Raw genomic sequence first — 18,007 nt, 5'->3', positions numbered from 1 at the left:
ACAAACCCGACATGATATGAGACATGGTTTACATACAGTAAACCTTCTCATATCCCTTTTTTTTTGCATATTCCACACTATTAATGTTAGTAGTGTGTATGTGCAAAATTTGGTCACTGTAGCTTGTAAAATAAAGGGTTAAATCGCGGAAAAAATTGGCGTAGGCTCCCTCGCAATTTTCTCCGCCAGAGTGGTAAAGCCAGTGACTGAGGGCAGATATTAATAGCCTAGAGAGGGTCCATGGTTATTGGCCCCCCCTGGCTAAAAACATCTGCCCCCAGCCACCCCAGAAAAGGCACATCTGGAAGATGCACCTATTCTGGCACTTGGCCTCTCTCTTCCCACTCCCGTGTAGCGGTGGGATATGGGGTAATAAAGGGTTATCACCTTGCTATTGTAAGGTGACATTAAGCCAGATTAATAATGGAGAGGCGTCAATTATGACACCTATCCATTATTAAAGGGAACCTGTCACCTGAATTTGGCGGGACCAGTTTTGGGTCATATGGGCGGGGTTTTCGGGTGTTTGATTCACCCTTTCCTTACCCGCTGGCTGCATGCTGGCCGCAATATTGGATTGAAGTTCATTCTCTGTCCTCTGGAGTACACCCCTGCGCAAGGCAATGCCTTGCGCTGGCGTGTACTCCGGAGGACAGAGAATGAACTTCAATCCAATATTGCGGCCAGCATGCAGCCAGCGGGTAAGGAAAGGGTGAATCAAACACCCGAAAACCCCGCCCATATGACCCAAAACTGGTCCCGCCAAATTCAGGTGACAGGTTCCCTTTAATCCAATAGTACGAAATAGTTAATAAAACACACACATTATTTAAAAGTATTTTAATGAAATAAAGACACAGGGTGTTGTAATATTTTATTATACTGGTAATCCACCTGAAGACCCTCGTTCTGTAACAAAGGAAAAATAAAAAAACAACAATATCTCATACCTTCCATCGCTCAGATCAAGTCCCACAAAGTAAATCCATCTGAAGGGGTTAAATCATTTTACAGCCAGGAGCTCTGCTAAAGCAGTGCTCGTGCCTGTAAAACTCCCGGGAATGAATGGATTGCAGGGGAATGACCTGTAGTTACCTTGAGTTGCGGTGATGCGCCCTCTGCTGGATGTCCTCATGAACTGGAGCCTTGGAAAAGTTCCCACGCTCGAGTTCATATGAGGACATCCAGCAGAGGGTGCCTCACCGCAACTCAAGGTAACTACAGGTCACCCCGCTTTCCATTCATTCCCCGGGGGTTTTACAGGCACGGGCACTGCTTTAGCAGAGCTCCTGGCTGTAAAATGATTTAACCCCTTCAGATGGATTTACTTCGTGGGACTTGACCTGAGCAACGGAAGGTATGAGATATTATTGTTTTTTTATTTTTCCTTTGTTACAGAACGAGGGTCTTCAGGTGGATTACTAGTATAATAAAATATTACAACCTGTGTCTTTATTTCATTAAAATACTTTTAAATAATGTGTGTGTGTGTTTTATTAACCATTTCGTACTATTGGATTAATAATGTATAGGTGTCATAATTGACGCCTCTCCATTATTAATCTGGCTTAATGTCACCTTACAATAGCAAGGTGACATTAACCCTTCATTACCCCATATCCCACCGCTACACGGGAGTGGGAAGAGAGTGGCCAAGTGCCAGAATAGGCGCATCTTCCAGATGTGCCTTTTCTGGGGTGGCTGGGGGCAGATGTTTGTAGCCGGGGGGGCCAATAACCATGGACCCTCTCTAGGCTATTAATATCTGTCCTCAGTCACTGGCTTTACCACTCTGGCGGAGAAAATTGCGCGGGAGCCCACGCCAATTTTTTCCACCATTTAACCCTTTATTTTACAAGCTACAGCGCCCAAATTTTGCACATTCACACTACTAACATTAGTAGTGTGGAATATGCAAAAAAAAAAGGGATATGAGATGGTTTACTGTATGTAAACTATGTCTCATATCATGTCGGGTTTGTGAAGGGGAAATGAAAAGCCGGCAATTGAATTACCGGCTTTTCACATATCTCGCGCTGAATTAAATATAAATACTATATATATATATATATATATATATATATATATATATATATATATATATATATATATATATATATTTGTGTCTCAATGACATATATATATATATATATATATATATACATACATACATACTGTATATATGTTTTAACGAACATTTGAGCACATAAATCCATTAGATGTCGGTTTTGCAAGCCTGCGAGAAAATATCGCAGTACGGATGCCATACGGATTACATACGGAAGATGCCATGCGCAAAATACGCTGCCACAGCCTGCCTACTGATGACATAAGGATCACTATTTTGGGAACATTTCTGCGTATTACGGCCGTAATAAACGGACCGTATTTACATACGCTGAGTGTGACGCCGGCCTTAAAGTCACCCAGAGTGTGCACGTGTGCACTGATACCGTCTTTGTATGCCACACAGTGGCCAGGCATGTTCACCTTCCTTTCTCTTCCCATCTGACTCTGCTTGCTAAACTGATGCACCCACATGCATCGCTCAAATCGCATTCTCATAAGTACTGAAATTTGGGGAAATGAAATTAATTTAATTAATATAAAATTGATTTACTCATCTCCACTAATAATAGCAATATGCTATCGCTTACTGAGATGGGAATACCCCTTTAAACCCCAGAAACCCCTTTAAAGGCAGCTTTACTTTTCAGTGATATAGTTATTGAACTAGGGCCCACCACCACTATTGACTCTGAGGGACACTTTTCAACTACATGTCCGTGTACATTGCCCTCATTACCAATTTACCTCTGCTTCTACATCATAAACTGGGAAGTTTGTTCAATAAGTGATGAGATGTTGCCTTTGTCTTTCCATGGTGAATTCGGTGTATTGTGCCAACTATAAATCATGTAATGGGTGAGGAACCCATTCCTGCACGGCGGTCTACCGGGGACCTTTGTGGACCAGTCCAAGCCTAAATAATATTACCATTACTATATTATGATGGCACTCTTCTCTTGTCCTTTGCATTATAAAAGGTCACAATCTGTGTGAGAAATATACAATATTAGGAAGGTGGCCCATGCTGTCTTCCTGCACTCTACGTACATGCACACTCATCTGGAGTAGTCTTACGTGAAGCTGCTGGCTGTCACTCGCCACCACAAATAATTTGTGTAGGAATTAATGATGGCCCTACCTTGGAGTAAGCAACTGCTTGTATTCTTTTGTGTGTGGTTAGTCATTGTGAACTATTGTAACTTGACATTGATAAATCATAGAACAATGCAGTCCTTTCTAGTGAGCTGGTAGAAGAGCCAGTCGGGCAAAACAACTCCATACTTCATGCATGCTGTTGTAACCTGGCAGACCAGCAAAAGACATTTTTTAACCACAGCTCGTAGCCTTTGAGGTTTGTAATGAAGCTCTGTAAGGGTATGTGCACACGAGGCTTTTGAAATCTGCAAAAGTGCTCAAAAAACATTTGTGTCTCTATGTAAAAACCACTTGCTCTGCATATGTTTGGGCTTTTGATCATCTTTTAACCACTTTGAGCTTTAAAAGACGCAAAACGTGACCTGACCATTCTTTATATTTCACACTTTATACTTTACAAGTCAATAAAAAGTCTCAGTGTCAGACTGGGGTGCCAAGGACCCAACAGTACCAAGAGGGTGGTGGCTCACTCTTCCACAGCGGCCCACCGGAGGATTCTCCTGTTCTCCCTTAGGCCAGTCCAAGTCTGGTCTCAATAGACACTCAGGCGTCTTTTTGTGTGTTTTCCCTGCATTTTTCCTTCAGAAACTCATAATAGTGTCTTCATTGTTGAATGGAGAGAAATTTAAATCGTAAAAGATGACCCAAAAACAATGGAAAAACACAAAAAAAGCACTGACGAAGGAAGATTAATGAAAAAAAATTCTGAAAAGACACTACAGGACTTAACCCACCAAAGGGTAATGAAGCGCCTTCCTCTTGGAAAGCCTGGCTATAAATAAAAAGAATCATATCTCTGCGATTATGTTTTTAAGAAATAAATAAAGGCAAGCGACGAAGATAAACTAAAAGCAAAATCTAGCCACTTTTGACCTGATGACAGGTCCTCTCTAAAAGGGTTCTCTACTAGTGATGAGCGAATATACTCTTTACTCGAGATTTCTCGAGCATGCTCGGGGGTCCTCCGAGTATTTTTTAGTGCTCGGAGATTTAGTTTTCATCACCGCAGCTGAATGGTTTACAGCTGCTAGCCAGCATAAGTACATGTGGGGGTTGCCTGGTGGCTAGGGAATCCCCACATGTAATCAAGCTGGCTAACAGATGTAAATCATCCAGGTGCCGCGAAGAAAACTGAGGCTATGTGCACACATAGAATAGTCCTCTGTGGATTTTTCCGCAGCGGATTTGATAAATCCGCAGGGCAAAAACACCACATTTTTCCTGTGGATTTATAGCGGATTCCACTGCGGTTTTCTATTATGGAGCAGGTGTAAAACCACTGCGGAATCCGCACAAAGTGACATGCTGCGGAATGTAAACCGCTGCGTTTCCGCGCGTTTTTTTCCGCAGCATGGGCACAGTGTTTTCGGTTTCCCATAGGTTTACATTGTACTGTAAACTCATGGGAAACTGCTGCGGATCTGCATCAATTTCCACAACGTGTGCACATAGCCTAAATCTCTGAGCACTAAAAAATACTCGGAGGACCCCCGAGCGTGCTTGGGAAATCTCGAGTAACGAGTATATCATCACTATTCTCTACATCTGGGGACAATTTTTGGGGGGGTTTAACATACAGCTCTGGCAAAAATAAAGAGACCACTGCAAAATGTTCAGTTTGTCTGATTTTTTTCTTTATAGGTATATTTTTGAATTAAATGTAAATTGTTATTTTATTCTATAAACTTCTGACAACATGTGTCTGAATTTCCAAGCAATAGATTTTATATTTTTTGTCTGAAAGAAAAATGGTTAAAATTAAAAAACAAACAGTGCTTTCAGACCTCAAATAATGCAAAGAAAACAAGTTCATAATCATTTAGAAACAGCAATACTAATGTTTTAACTCAGGAAGAGTTCAGAAATCAATATTTTGTGGAATAACCATGATTTTTAATCACGGCTTTCATGCTTCTTGGCATGCTTTCCACCAGTCTTTCACACTGCTCCTGGCGGAAAAATGTAAGCAATTCTTCTTTGTTTGATGGCTTGTGAATATCCATCATCTTCTTGATTACATTCCAGAGGCTTTCAATGAGGTTCAGGTCTGAAGATTGGGCTGCTCATGACAGGGCTTTGATGTGGTGGTCTCTTAATTTTTGCCAGAGCTGTATTTGGGGCTAAAAATAATTTTTGTGATTTGGTGTCATTAAAAATTTAGCATTATTTTGCTTTTACAGACTGTTTGTTTCCCTTCAACTTTGCTGTGATCTGTGGTTATAAATCAACTGAGAGGTCCTAAGAAAAAAAAGACAGATAAAAAAAATGTTAGAAACTTTCTGAGACTGAACTCACTGACAGATTCTCCGTTCTCTCATCCTGCCGCCAGCAATAGCTAATGCAACACAGAGGCTAAGGAATTGTAGAAAATGTTTGATGAAACCCAATTACAAAAATGATTTTTAGCCAAAAATACTTGAACTTAAAGGGAACCTGTCACTTCCCCCTCGTTTCAAACTAAAAGAGCCACCTTGTGCAGCAGTAATGCTGCATTCTGACAAGGTGGCTCTTTTAGGTCTGGGTGCTGTAACTAGAGAAATAATCAGTTTTATAATTTGTCAGAAATACCTGGTCTTCAGTCAAGGAGGCCGGCGTATCCCCCCTGCTGCAGACGCCACACAGCCGTCACTCACATCTTCTTGGCGCCGGGCGTCGCCTCCTCCTCACCGCTGTTTTCAAAAGTAGCCGGCGCCTGTGCTCTTATCCCCTGCCTGGTGCAGGCGCAGTGAGCGCTGGCCGTCTGTCCTCATATGCAGCCCAGCTGACTGCGCCTGCTTGTGATTCCCAGCCCCGCAGTGACTTATGATTTATTCACATTGCGGGGCTGGGAATCACAGGCAGGGCGGCCGCGCAGGCAGGGGATAAGAGTGCAGGCGCCGGCTCATTACAAAACAGCGGTGAGGAGGAGGCGGCGCCCAGCGCCAAGAAGATGTGAGTGACAGCTGTGTGCTGTCTGAAGCAGGGGGGAAACGCCAGCCCACTTGACTGAAGACCAGGTATTTCAGACAAATTATAAAACTGATTATTTCTCAAGTTACAGCTCCCAGAACTAAATTTTTTCAGAAATTCCTAAAATATTCCAAGGCCTTTTTTTTTTTCTCGTCCGATGATCTCTTTCTTTCCTTTATGTAATTTGTACGCCTGTTTTTCTTTATTATCTGAATGTCTGTTTCTTGGCCCGCATGTTTCTGTCTAGGAACCATATTATGACTCCTTGGTAAAATGATATGGCCTTTTTTATATATATATCGGAAAATGATTTGTTGTGGTTTGGAATGACAGGAAGTGAACAGGTTAACCACTGGGCAGCTCAGGTTTGGGGGGTTTAATTTCTGATTAGCTTAAAAGACAGAGTATTGCTATGAAATGCAACTTCCTCGCTGTTGAAAGCCACGCCATAAATCCACGTATAAACGGTTACATGACTTTGCAGTGAACTCAACGGTCCACATTGTAACAGGCATCTTCCCCACAGTGTTTTCTTTGGCAGGATTCCCCAGCAGGCTCTCGTAAATCACCTGGTGAAACCTTGCTCATACTTAGCTGGGGGGGATGGCTTCCAGTGATGAAGCTCCGTGAACTCAGGACTTTAAAGTTTTCCAAAATACCGTAGGTCCTGGGTGTGGCATAAAAAAAGATATACAGTGGGGTACAAAAATAGAAACAAAACAGCTACAAGTAGACACAACAGCTGCAAACACAGCGGTGAAACAATGTACATGGTGGCTCAGTGGGTAGCACTGTACTATATATAGGGCAGCACGGTGGATTAGTGGTTAGCACGGTAGTATATATAAACCAGCACAGAGGCTCAGTAGTTAGCACTGTACTATATATAGGATAGCATGGTGGCTCAGTGGTTAGCACTGTGCTAAATATAGGGCAGCACAGTGGCTCAGTGGTTAGCACTGCAGCCTTTCAGCACTGGGGTCCTGGGTTCAAATCCCACCAAGTACAACATCTGCAAGGAGTCTGTATGTTCTCCCCGTGTTTGCATGGGTTTCCTCCTTGTTTTCCAGTTTCTTCCCATACTCCAATGGGGACAGTGATGATGATGATGTCTGTAAAGTACTTCAGCATAATAAATAAATAATAGGGGTCATAAATGACAATGCCTATATATTTGTCAAAGTCAAGAGATCCCTTTAAATGAATCAAAAGAAGGGGGGGAATTATAATATTGCGTTGTGTGTCCATCAGAGCTGATTTATGGCCTAATTTCTCAAGAATAGTCTAAATGAACAATCTGTGACTGAGCCCCCGAGATGGCCGGCCGGAGTAGACCATTCTCTAAGGGTTCTCAGTTGGGAAGAGGGGCCGGTTATAGGGACCCTCTCGTATGTTTATGTAAGTGAGGTGAGGCTGATGTGTAGGGCAGTGCTCTGATTGATGGTGATTACTTGTTTATGAACCCTAGGCTGAAGGTCTGAACTTCCTTGAGGGCCAAATAGTTCAGGGGCTGTTTCCTGAGGCTGCCCAAGGGATCTGTCCATCTGAAAGTGGGCGGAATGGATATGCAGTCACAGGCAGAAGGCCAAGCGTGTGTAGCAAATGCAGAATGATATTGATACCTAGATCTCATATATTTGTTTTTAAAGTAAATCGGCACAGATCTGTGGCTAAAATTAGATTGTGGCTGACAGCCCTTTTATTTCTGTATTTGGAAAGGCTTCAAACGCAGTCTTCTTCTTTACAATGGGCCCATGACATTTAAAAACTATTTTTCATTTTAAGACTGTTTTAAGAACAAAAATTATACATAACTATTTCTTTCAAAAGCTAACACGGTACCAAGATATATTTCTTTCCTGTAACATAACTCTCACTCATATATGAAGGACAGCATGGTGGCTCAGTGGTTAGCACTGTACTCTCTCTCTCTCTCTCTCTCTCTCTCTCTCTCTCTCTCTATATATATATATATATATATATATAGCAGCACAGAGGCTCAGTGGTTAATAATGTACTATATATAGGGCAGCATGGTGGCACAGTGGTTAGCACTGTACTATATATAGGGCAGCACGGTGGCACAGTGGTTAGCACTACTATATTTTAGGGCAGCACGGTGGCTCCGTGGGTAGCACTGTACTATATATAGGGCAGCATGGTGGCTCAGTGGTTAGCACTACTATATTTTAGGGCAGCACGGTGGCTCCGTGGGTAGCACTGTACTATATATAGGGAAGCATGGTGGCTCAGTGGTTAGCACTGCAGCCTTGCAGCGCTGGAGTCCTGGGTTCAAATAACACCAAAGACAACATCTGCAAGGAGTTTGTATGCTCTCCCCGTGTTTGCGTGGGTTTCCTCCAGGTTCTCAATTTTCCTCCCACACTCCAACGACATACCAATAGGGAATGTAGATTGTCAGCCCCGATAAGAACAGTGATGATAATGTCTGTAAAGCGCTGCGAAATATGATGGCGCTATATAAGCGAGTATAATAATAATATATTGTCATGATTCACATATATTTCAATCATCCATGGTCATCTGTCCAATTTGATTCGATGCTTGTTCTTCGCCACGGTCGGATTCTAGATCCTCACCAATGTGATACGTGTATTTTTCAGGTTTGGACCCGGCTTGGTCATCTACTGGTATGGGTTTATTGAAGAGCTTGACTGCCAACGGGATCGTGGTATTCTTCTGAAGGATGACTTTCCTTCTGACATCGTAACACTACAGGGCTACATGGCGTTGGAAGAAGAGCAAGGCCAGCAAGCCGGAGAGGGCAAGGCAGTGAAACGTCAGGAAGCTCTGTAATATCTACATACAGGTTTTAAATGCTGAACTCCAGATGAACTGCAGGATGAGGATACAGAGCTGCCTGCTCATACAAACACTCAGACAATCTGTTTACCTTCCTTTCCAGTCGCCCTCCTGCCCTACCCTACAACCCAAAATCCACGAACTATCTCTAACACCTCTGCTTCTGTGAATGCTCAATGGACATACACACTGGCTTTCCTTCCGCCTGCAGCCTTTGACCCCGAGCCAAGAGGAAACCAATGCTCTTCTGACGCCCCTTACTGTAATTACTCTCTAGATATATTTGCAGAGGAGCCGTGTTATTGGGTGTGTAGTTCACCAGGAAAATTACTAAGGGTGAGTATAGGAAATTTATGTAACACATCCTGCAGAAGATTGCCAATAGATGACATCTGCTTTTTTTACCCACAAGGTTCTACTACTGATAATACTAAATATTAATACTGGGTAAAAGCTCAGAAGTGAGAATGGAGGAAATTACTTTTTATATGTGAATAAAGCTTTTCTAATTTCTATTATGTGTTGGTAGTAGCTTGTATGCAATCTCTAGTACAATGTTCTGTGTATGTGGTTCATGTCCCATTTGTTTGCATGTTTTTTTTCTCCAATTGTCAGTATTAGAGCTCAAGCAGGTAAGCGTATAAATCAGACGCGCGCTGTCAGATTTTTGATTAGACATGGAAATCACACTGTCCCATGTTATTCAATAGGGCTGTTCAGATGAACGATTTTTTTCTTGGTCTGATTGAACATCACAGAATATCCATGTGGTATGTGATAGGAAACTGTATTTAATTATGTAAATTTTTTTTATGTAGATGTTTGAAAACGGACATCACCCAGGTGTCACGCGGATGCAAAAACGGACACACGGATGAAAATCATCCAAGTTTTCTGGATGAAACTCGTATGGATTTGCAGATGAGTGAATGAAAACGCATCCATGCTTCGTCCAGAAATCTGACAATTGTCTTCTGATTTTCATCCTACTTTCATCTGCAGCGCCCCAGAGTCCTGGTCGTTGCAGTACTGTGGCTCCGCCACTAAGGGGAGCTATGGTACGTCTGATGGCACTGAAGGAGTTCATCTGACCAGGTATCACAGACACCAATACATTTCACAGCCGGGCCACCAGGGGGAGCTAAGGGTTCTATTCACTAGGCCACTCCCCACCATTGTGGGTAAACTGGGGGTCAGGCAGGAAGTTAGTCGGAAGCTGACTGGGTTGGAACCAGGCAACATCCTGTGGCAGAGGGTGTTGTGGGAGAAGATTCGGTAGGGTCCCTGTCAGGGGTGGGATCCTGACAGAGGCTTGGCAACTTGAGCGAACGTAACGGGACCGTGCCTGCTCAGTATAGCGGCGGTACCCAAGGAGGGATTGGAAGCGAGATAGATTGTGTTGAGTGAGAAACGAGATCAAAGCAACAAGGAGAATACCAGTAGGAGTCGTGCTGTAAGACCGAGGCAACATCCTACTGAGGCGCACAACCGGCGGCCGGAACACCGAGGGAGTATTACAATATTCAGCTTCAAGCAATACTCTAAACCAACGGCAGGACAGTCAGTCTAAGGCGGGCTGTCTCACCTAATTCACCTATGCAGTCTTGGGGGGCAACTTGTGGAGAGGGGCGACTCTAGGGTCCCGGAAGAGCTCCGAGCCTACCCGTCATACGGGTGCCGTCCCAACCGTAACATCAGGGAGGGACGGAGGATTAGCAGAACATCATCTAATCGAGTTGTGAGGGAACTTAAGAAACGGACACAACAGTTGTGGGGACTTTCCGTAAGCACAGCAGGGAAGGACCGCAACACATAGCGCTAGCAGGAAGGCGCAGATTTCCACCTGTTAAGAGAACTCTGGAGGTGCCATTGGACCGGCCGGACTTGCGCAGCCTGGTTAACCGTATTCCGGACTGAGGACCCAGAGATCTTCAGTAAAGAGGTAAAGAGACTGCAACCTGGTGTCCTCGTTATTTACTGCACCGCACCACTACGGCATCACCACCACCATCATCTATCCACACCTATTACTGTACGCCCCTCAGCAGGGTCACGGACCGGGTCTAGCCACCGTGACAACCCCAGAGCAGAGACTCAGAGGCCCGGTACCGGGTACCCCTCGGCCCTGCGGCGGTGGGGGCGCTACAACTTGGCGTCACGAACAGGATCTACTCAAGCCTGAAGAATCAGGTCATGTGTGCCTTGAAACTGTGATTTGTTATGCTTGGACTGTGACTTATTGCAAAGACTGTGTGTTGCCACTTGCCGCCAGAAGTTCCCGCCAAAACCGCCGCCATTATAGCGCTAAGGAGAGCGCAGGAGAAGAAGAAGGACGTGGAAGTGGGCGTAAACAAGCTGAAGAGCGCGAAAGACAATGGCCGCCCAGTCTAAGTATTTCTGCACTGTGAGGACGTGTCCGTCAGCAGCGGAGATCCGCCTCCTGATCCTCAATGGAGGGCGGAGATCGAGAAAACGACACCGCCCACGAAGGAGAGAGCGGGAAAAAGACCAGGAAGTGACCCACGTGGAGGACGCCATGACCAGCAGCTCCGAACCCGACAGTGGGGTTGAAGTGGAAGTCTCCCCCAACTACCCGGATGAGCACAGCAGCCCGTTCTCCGTGGACAGCACCGAACTCCTGCGGGTCGAGATGGAGGGCTTGCTCGACCAGCTCCTCCAGCTGAACATGAAGGCCCAGGCTCCGCACCAGGCAGCGCCGGAAGAAGGTCCTCAGGCGTCGGATCCTGCACCGTTACCGGAGCAACCGCTGAGATCCTCGCCGACACCGCCGGAGGAACCCGCCGCGGAGAAGGAACCTGCATCGGCTGGTGAGTCCGCCGACCCTGTCCCGCCGGCCGAGGGTTTGCTAGTGGGTCCAGTAGCAGCACCCCCTCTCCCGGGAACCCATAAACTCCAACGCCTACTACCATGGGAGGAAGCCACGGGCATGGAGCACCGTATGCGAGCCCCAATCGCCCCCACTCCCCTGCTGTGCGGGGTCCACGCGGAGCGCACAGTGTGCCGCTGGGTGAACCCCGGATCCAATCTTATGGGGTTCCCCGGGGTGAAGACCCAGGAGGGAGAGATGGTGCAGGCCCTAAGCTGGGAGGAATATCAGGTCCAGCTGGAGCAGCAGTGGAAAGAGAAGGAAAAGGAGTACCAGGCCGGGCTGGAGGCCTACCACCGGAAAGACTTGGCGGTCAAAGACCGGGCCCGCAAAGACCCCACCGCTCACCAGGCCCTGCGCAGGCAGGGCATCATTACCACCTTCAGGCTCCGTGGAGGCTGGGGCTTCATCAAGGAGCCGGGTCTGTATGCGGAGGTGTTTGTGAACCGGAGGAATGTTGAGTCGCACCTCAGGGAGGGCCACCCAGGCCGGGATCTCTATCCGGGGGATGAAGTCTCATACACCAGGCACTTTGGGGAAAAAGGGTGGTTTGCCCTGAATGTCCGCAAGGGGCCAAACCCTGCGATACCTCCGATTAGGGTGCCAGTGAAGCTAACCCCTGTAGCAAAGGTGTCCCCTTGCGGTCAGCCCGTGGTCGTTGCCAGGACCACCGAAGACACCCCCACGTGCACTATGGTCAAGACCACGACATGCAGCATCGTCACCTCCAACACCCTCGTGGCCAAGGAGGCACCTCTCCCGGTGGGTGGTGCCCGTGCTGCTGCAGAGCTGAAGACTGTGGGTACACAGACCCCCAGGTGGGACGACAGACCCCCTTATGCAGTACCGGGCGGCTCGCAATACCCAAAGGGGTTGCCTCCGCCGGTGCTGCCTCCTGATTGGTTCGAATAAATGTCTCAGTATTCTGAACATGTAAATAGTTCCTTAACTGTTTGTTCGTTTCCTGATTTTTGCTGCTAGACCCGTCCAGGGTTAACTCTTAAAAGGGATCCCTTTGTTGACCCGGGATCCCTATTGTTTTGTTTGCTTTTTCTAAGTTTGCACAAGTTTCCAGAACTGCCGCAATCATGAACAGTGCATGATACAAACTGCTTGTAAATAGTTTGCACCTTCTTAAAGGTGCTCCCTACTGGTTTTACTTAACAAGAGACTCTTTGCGAAGATACCGCACCGGAGCCTTTGCTGAGTACGGACTGGTAGCTTGAGAAGATATGCTACCTCATAGAGACTTGGTCACCCCATAAAGGGGACGTTCACCTGTTGTACTTAAAGGGTGATATTGCTTTAAGACAGATAGTAATGATGCCGTGATAGAAAGAAATGATGATGATGTTTATATGAAGAAGTTATGTGTATTTAACAAGTTAATTGTGAAAAATGTTTAATAATGTTGATAGAAACATGGGGACAGACAGTGAACCCGTACGGGGTTAGTTAGTGAGTCCTCTCAGGAGCCATATAGAGATGGCTCATTGATCCAAAACTGAAAGTAATGTTATGTTCTATACTGTGTATAGTAGTTGAAAAGGCAGAAGGCCCGGGCTGAAAGGGGTGGTCCTGTAAAGAAAGGAGAGACAGTAGGCCTGGAGCAGTTAGGACAGGCGGTTCTGCAGATTTAATGAAGGAGAATGAAAAAGTTAAATTGCCTTATGATGTGATTATAAGAAGGTCTTTAGTGGATTCAGAGTGTACGTCCTTAAAGGCAATGTTAAATTATTGTTCGAGCATTTGTACTAAGTAGAATACCCGGTTGGGTAAGAAAAGTTACTTATAGCATGTTGCTATGATATTTAACCATGTTTGTAACGTTCAAGTGTCCTCACCTCCCATAAAGGGAAGCTCTGTTCAAGTATACTTATTGTTATTGCACTCAACAAAATTGTATGTCTTTTTGCTAACCTGTATTGTTGTTTTCTTCCTAGTCCAGGAGTACTGGATTTAACCGGGGGGGAGTGCAGCGCCCCAGAGTCCTGGTCGTTGCAGTACTGTGGCTCCGCCACTAAGGGGAGCTATGGTACGTCTGATGGCACTGAAGGAGTTCATCTGACCAGGTATCACAGACACCAATACATTTCACAGCCGGGCCACCAGGGGGAGCTAAGGGTTCTATTCACTAGGCCACTCCCCACCATTGTGGGTAAACTGGGGGTCAGGCAGGAAGTTAGTCAGAAGCTGACTGGGTTGGAACCAGGCAACATCCTGTGGCAGAGGGTGTTGTGGGAGAAGATTCGGTAGGGTCCCTGTCAGGGGTGGGATCCTGACAGAGGCTTGGCAACTTGAGCGAACGTAACGGGACCGTGGCTGCTCAGTATAGCGGCGGTACCCAAGGAGGGATTGGAAGCGAGATAGATTGTGCTGAGTGAGAAACGAGATCAAAGCAACAAGGAGAATACCAGTAGGAGTCGTGCTGTAAGACCGAGGCAACATCCTACTGAGGCGCACAACCGGCGGCCGGAACGCCGAGGGAGTATTACAATATTCAGCTTCAAGCAATACTCTAAACCAACGGCAGGACAGTCAGTCTAAGGCGGGCTGTCTCACCTAAATCACCTATGCAGTCTTGGGGGGCAACTTGTGGAGAGGGGCGACTCTAGGGTCCCGGAAGAGCTCCGAGCCTACCTGTCATACGGGTGCCGTCCCAACCGTAACATCAGGGAGGGACGGAGGATTAGCAGAACATCATCTAATCGAGTTGTGAGGGAACTTAAGAAACGGACACAACAGTTGTGGGGACTTTCCGTAAGCACAGCAGGGAAGGACCGCAACACATAGCGCTAGCAGGAAGGCGCAGATTTCCACCTGTTAAGAGAACTCTGGAGGTGCCATTGGACCGGCCGGACTTGCGCAGCCTGGTTAACCGTATTCCGGACTGAGGACCCAGAGATCTTCAGTAAAGAGGTAAAGAGACTGCAACCTGGTGTCCTCGTTATTTACTGCACCGCACCACTACGGCATCACCACCACCATCATCTATCCACACCTATTACTGTACGCCCCTCAGCAGGGTCACGGACCGGGTCTAGCCACCGTGACAACCCCAGAGCAGAGACTCAGAGGCCCGGTACCGGGTACCCCTCGGCCCTGCGGCGGTGGGGGCGCTACACATCCATGTGCCATCTGTGTATCCGTTTTTTTACGTCCACGTGACGCCCATGTGTGATCAGTTTTCTTACATCTACACTATAAAATGTACCTGATTAAATACAGTTTCCTAAGTTTATTACAGAAATGTATCCGTATTCTACAATTCTAAGTCATAGTGATGTTTGCTAAGTTAATTTAAATTTAGACATTAATCCATACCCGAGAAAAGACCGCAAAATAAATCCAAAGCCTAAGACCTCAGAGAACGCCTCAACTTAAATTCAGACCTCGTCCAGACTGCATGATTAATTCAGACCCAAAATAATAGTAGTCTTCAAACAAGACCATTCAAATAATTTAGTCCCCAGACCCAAAAATGTATTCAGACCTCATAATAAATTTCAGATTTAGACTAGACCTCTATACGTATTTCACTATTCCCCTGCCCTCTTTTCCTGGGTTGAGTCCTCTTCAGCTGTGACTGAATGTCATCAGGACCTAGTGTGGTGCCAATAATGGAAGAAGATCTGATGCCAGGAGCAAAGAGCTAAGTGAAGAATGGAGTCACTGTGGTACCTGGGGCTCGTGTAAACTCGCCTGCTGAAAACTACACAGGCCCAAGTGCCTTCAGTAGCAGACAATTGTAGCTGAACCCTACCTGATTTCAGGTCTTGGTTATGATCCCTATCGTTATGCCACTACAAAAGATCAAACCCTAGACTTAGATTTGCCATTGGCATCCAGCCATTATACATCTTATTGTTTGACATTTTAATGTATTATTAAATAACGGACCTTCAATTATAAGAAGTTCTGCGGCACTAACGCTCCGTTCACATTGCATTTAGGACATTTAAAATATTCCCGTTGTTAGCCCCAAACAGAAGCCGCCTACATCTGCTACCTTAGTTACTACTTAGTGTGGTAGCCTCTTATTGAAGATTCACAACTGTGTATGGAGACTTATTTTTGCGTCAATACTTCATGGGAAAAAATATGGCAAGTAGCCCACTCCAGCTAAACCAGAGATTCAACTGTAGATAGTCACCGTTTCAATACTGGACCGCACATAGGAGCAGCAGTGTTGGCTAGATTTGCTACAGTATGATAATACTAAATAAAATAAATGACTAATCTAAGGAAATCTGAATACTGATATCTTATGCAATGTGCTTAGGAGGAGAACAGGAATATGGAAAGCTGTCAATTCTGCTTCGGGATTTTCATTTTGAAGTTGAGTCTTGTAAAACACATGATCTTGTCAGCAGGAAAACAAATATGTGGGTGTCTGCCAAGGAGATTATGAACACTAAAATGTTTAGTAGCTTTTTGTGTCCACAGTCAATCAAGCAAGCAAAAGAACAAGGAGATAACTGCGTAAGCAAAGAAGTTAATTTGCCACCATCTGGAAAATGGATGATACTGAAAGATCAAGCATCCTCAACATCCAAACACTTTTTGAGTTGGACTCCTAATACGAGGTTTCTTTTCCAATACAAAATACTTGGCAACACTATGCAAGCAGCAAAAGTCCACCCAGTCTTGGCTCTTTGTCACAAAGTCTTTTACACTACTTTTAGAAAGGCACATGCACTGATTGATTCAGAAGTCGGAAGACACCCGACATCGGAGTCGTTTATCTTCTAGCTAACAAATATTACAACTCTCTGGGAGTGGTTTATGTAACGCAAAGTATGAGCTTCTTCACATATGGTGAGCAGATCGTCCAGGACTTCACGTCGTACTCTGTGTTCTCACTGGCGCTATGAGTTGGCTAGTAGTTTATTACCCTGGATATCATTGCGACTCACCACTTGCCATTACTGTCGATGCTTTATCACTCAAACAACATGAAGACCTTGCGTGGACGCTGATGTTGGAGGTGACGTCATGGTAGATCTTTTCCTAGTATGTGTACATTGGATTGTTCCTAAACTCCTACAATCCATCTGGTCTGCTTGACTCACCCTATAGTCTGTATCGGTTATGTTGTTGAATAGACAACCGTGTATAAACCATTTTCAAAGTTCTATCACAACATAATTATCAGAAAACAGTCACAAATTGACGTCGCTACATTCTGACAAAACCATGAACTGGGCATCGGCTGTTGGTAATATGTATTATTAGCTGCTATGTCTACTATGGAGTTAAACTTAGTCATGAGCGAACGTGCCTGGATAAGGTGTTATTCGAGCATCTACGGGTGCTAACCGAGTGTCTTCGGCGTGCTCGAATAATATGTTAGAATCCTCACGACTGCATGTCTCTCGGCTGTTCAACAGCTGCAACACATACAGGGATTGTCTAACAGCCATGAGACTTGCAGCCGCTTGGACTCAAACATATTTTTCGAGCACACCGAAGTCACTCGGTTAGCACCTGAGCATGTTGGGATAATACCTTATCAGAACACGTTCGCTCATCGCTAGCTGAAATCCTACTTTTTGGGGGGGGGGGGTTTAAAGTTGATCTGCAAAGGGTTTTTCAATTCTACAGATTCTGAATTGAAGGGTAAGGTTTTTAAAGTCTTTAAAATTTTGTCTCCTTTATTTTGACCCTGTTGTATGGATGTGACCTAATCACTGCACTAAAATTGTGTTTTTAAGGGGAAGGGTGACAGGGAATTATATGAAAAAAATGCATAAGTAGTAATGACTTTCATTCTCCTTTTGACTCACAGCTAACCTGTAGTCACAGCGTTCGGTCCTACAAAAAAAAAACACATAAAAATTCAACATTTTCCGCAAAAAAACCCTCTATAGACTTCAGTGGTGATTCTACGTAAAAGGGTTGTCCAATAGATATAATGCCCTTTATAATAACACACTTATTCTGTCCACATCTTCAGGTTTATTGCCACATAGCTTCTGTGTCCACTGCCAGCATCTTCAGTCGCCTCCTCCACAATCACTGCTTCTGTCACCGCTGCCTCATTTGCTGAAATGAGACGTCATCAAGGTGCGGTGATAGAAGCAGGGTAAGTGACAGCAGCACCACCCCATAGCTTCTATCTCT

At 45.3% G+C, this 18,007-nt stretch overlaps 1 protein-coding gene across 3 annotated transcripts in view; it reads left to right on the top strand.

The window, feature by feature from the left end:
* The window catches only part of CDIN1 (CDAN1 interacting nuclease 1), a 494,484-nt gene extending 484,972 nt beyond the window's left edge, over positions 1-9,512 (top strand). For all 3 annotated transcript variants that reach the window (XM_077263831.1, XM_077263841.1, XM_077263824.1), the window contains one exon: positions 8,799-9,512. In XM_077263831.1, coding sequence (XP_077119946.1) covers positions 8,799-8,991 — 193 coding nt within the window. In that variant the 3' untranslated portion in view covers positions 8,992-9,512. The remainder of the gene's footprint in view (positions 1-8,798) is intronic.
* The last annotated feature ends 8,495 nt before the right edge of the window (positions 9,513-18,007 follow it).

The sequence above is a fragment of the Ranitomeya variabilis genome, chromosome 1 (genome assembly GCF_051348905.1).
Source record: "Ranitomeya variabilis isolate aRanVar5 chromosome 1, aRanVar5.hap1, whole genome shotgun sequence".
Taxonomy (NCBI): domain Eukaryota; kingdom Metazoa; phylum Chordata; class Amphibia; order Anura; family Dendrobatidae; genus Ranitomeya; species Ranitomeya variabilis.
This window is presented reverse-complemented; position numbering and strand designations above follow the sequence as displayed.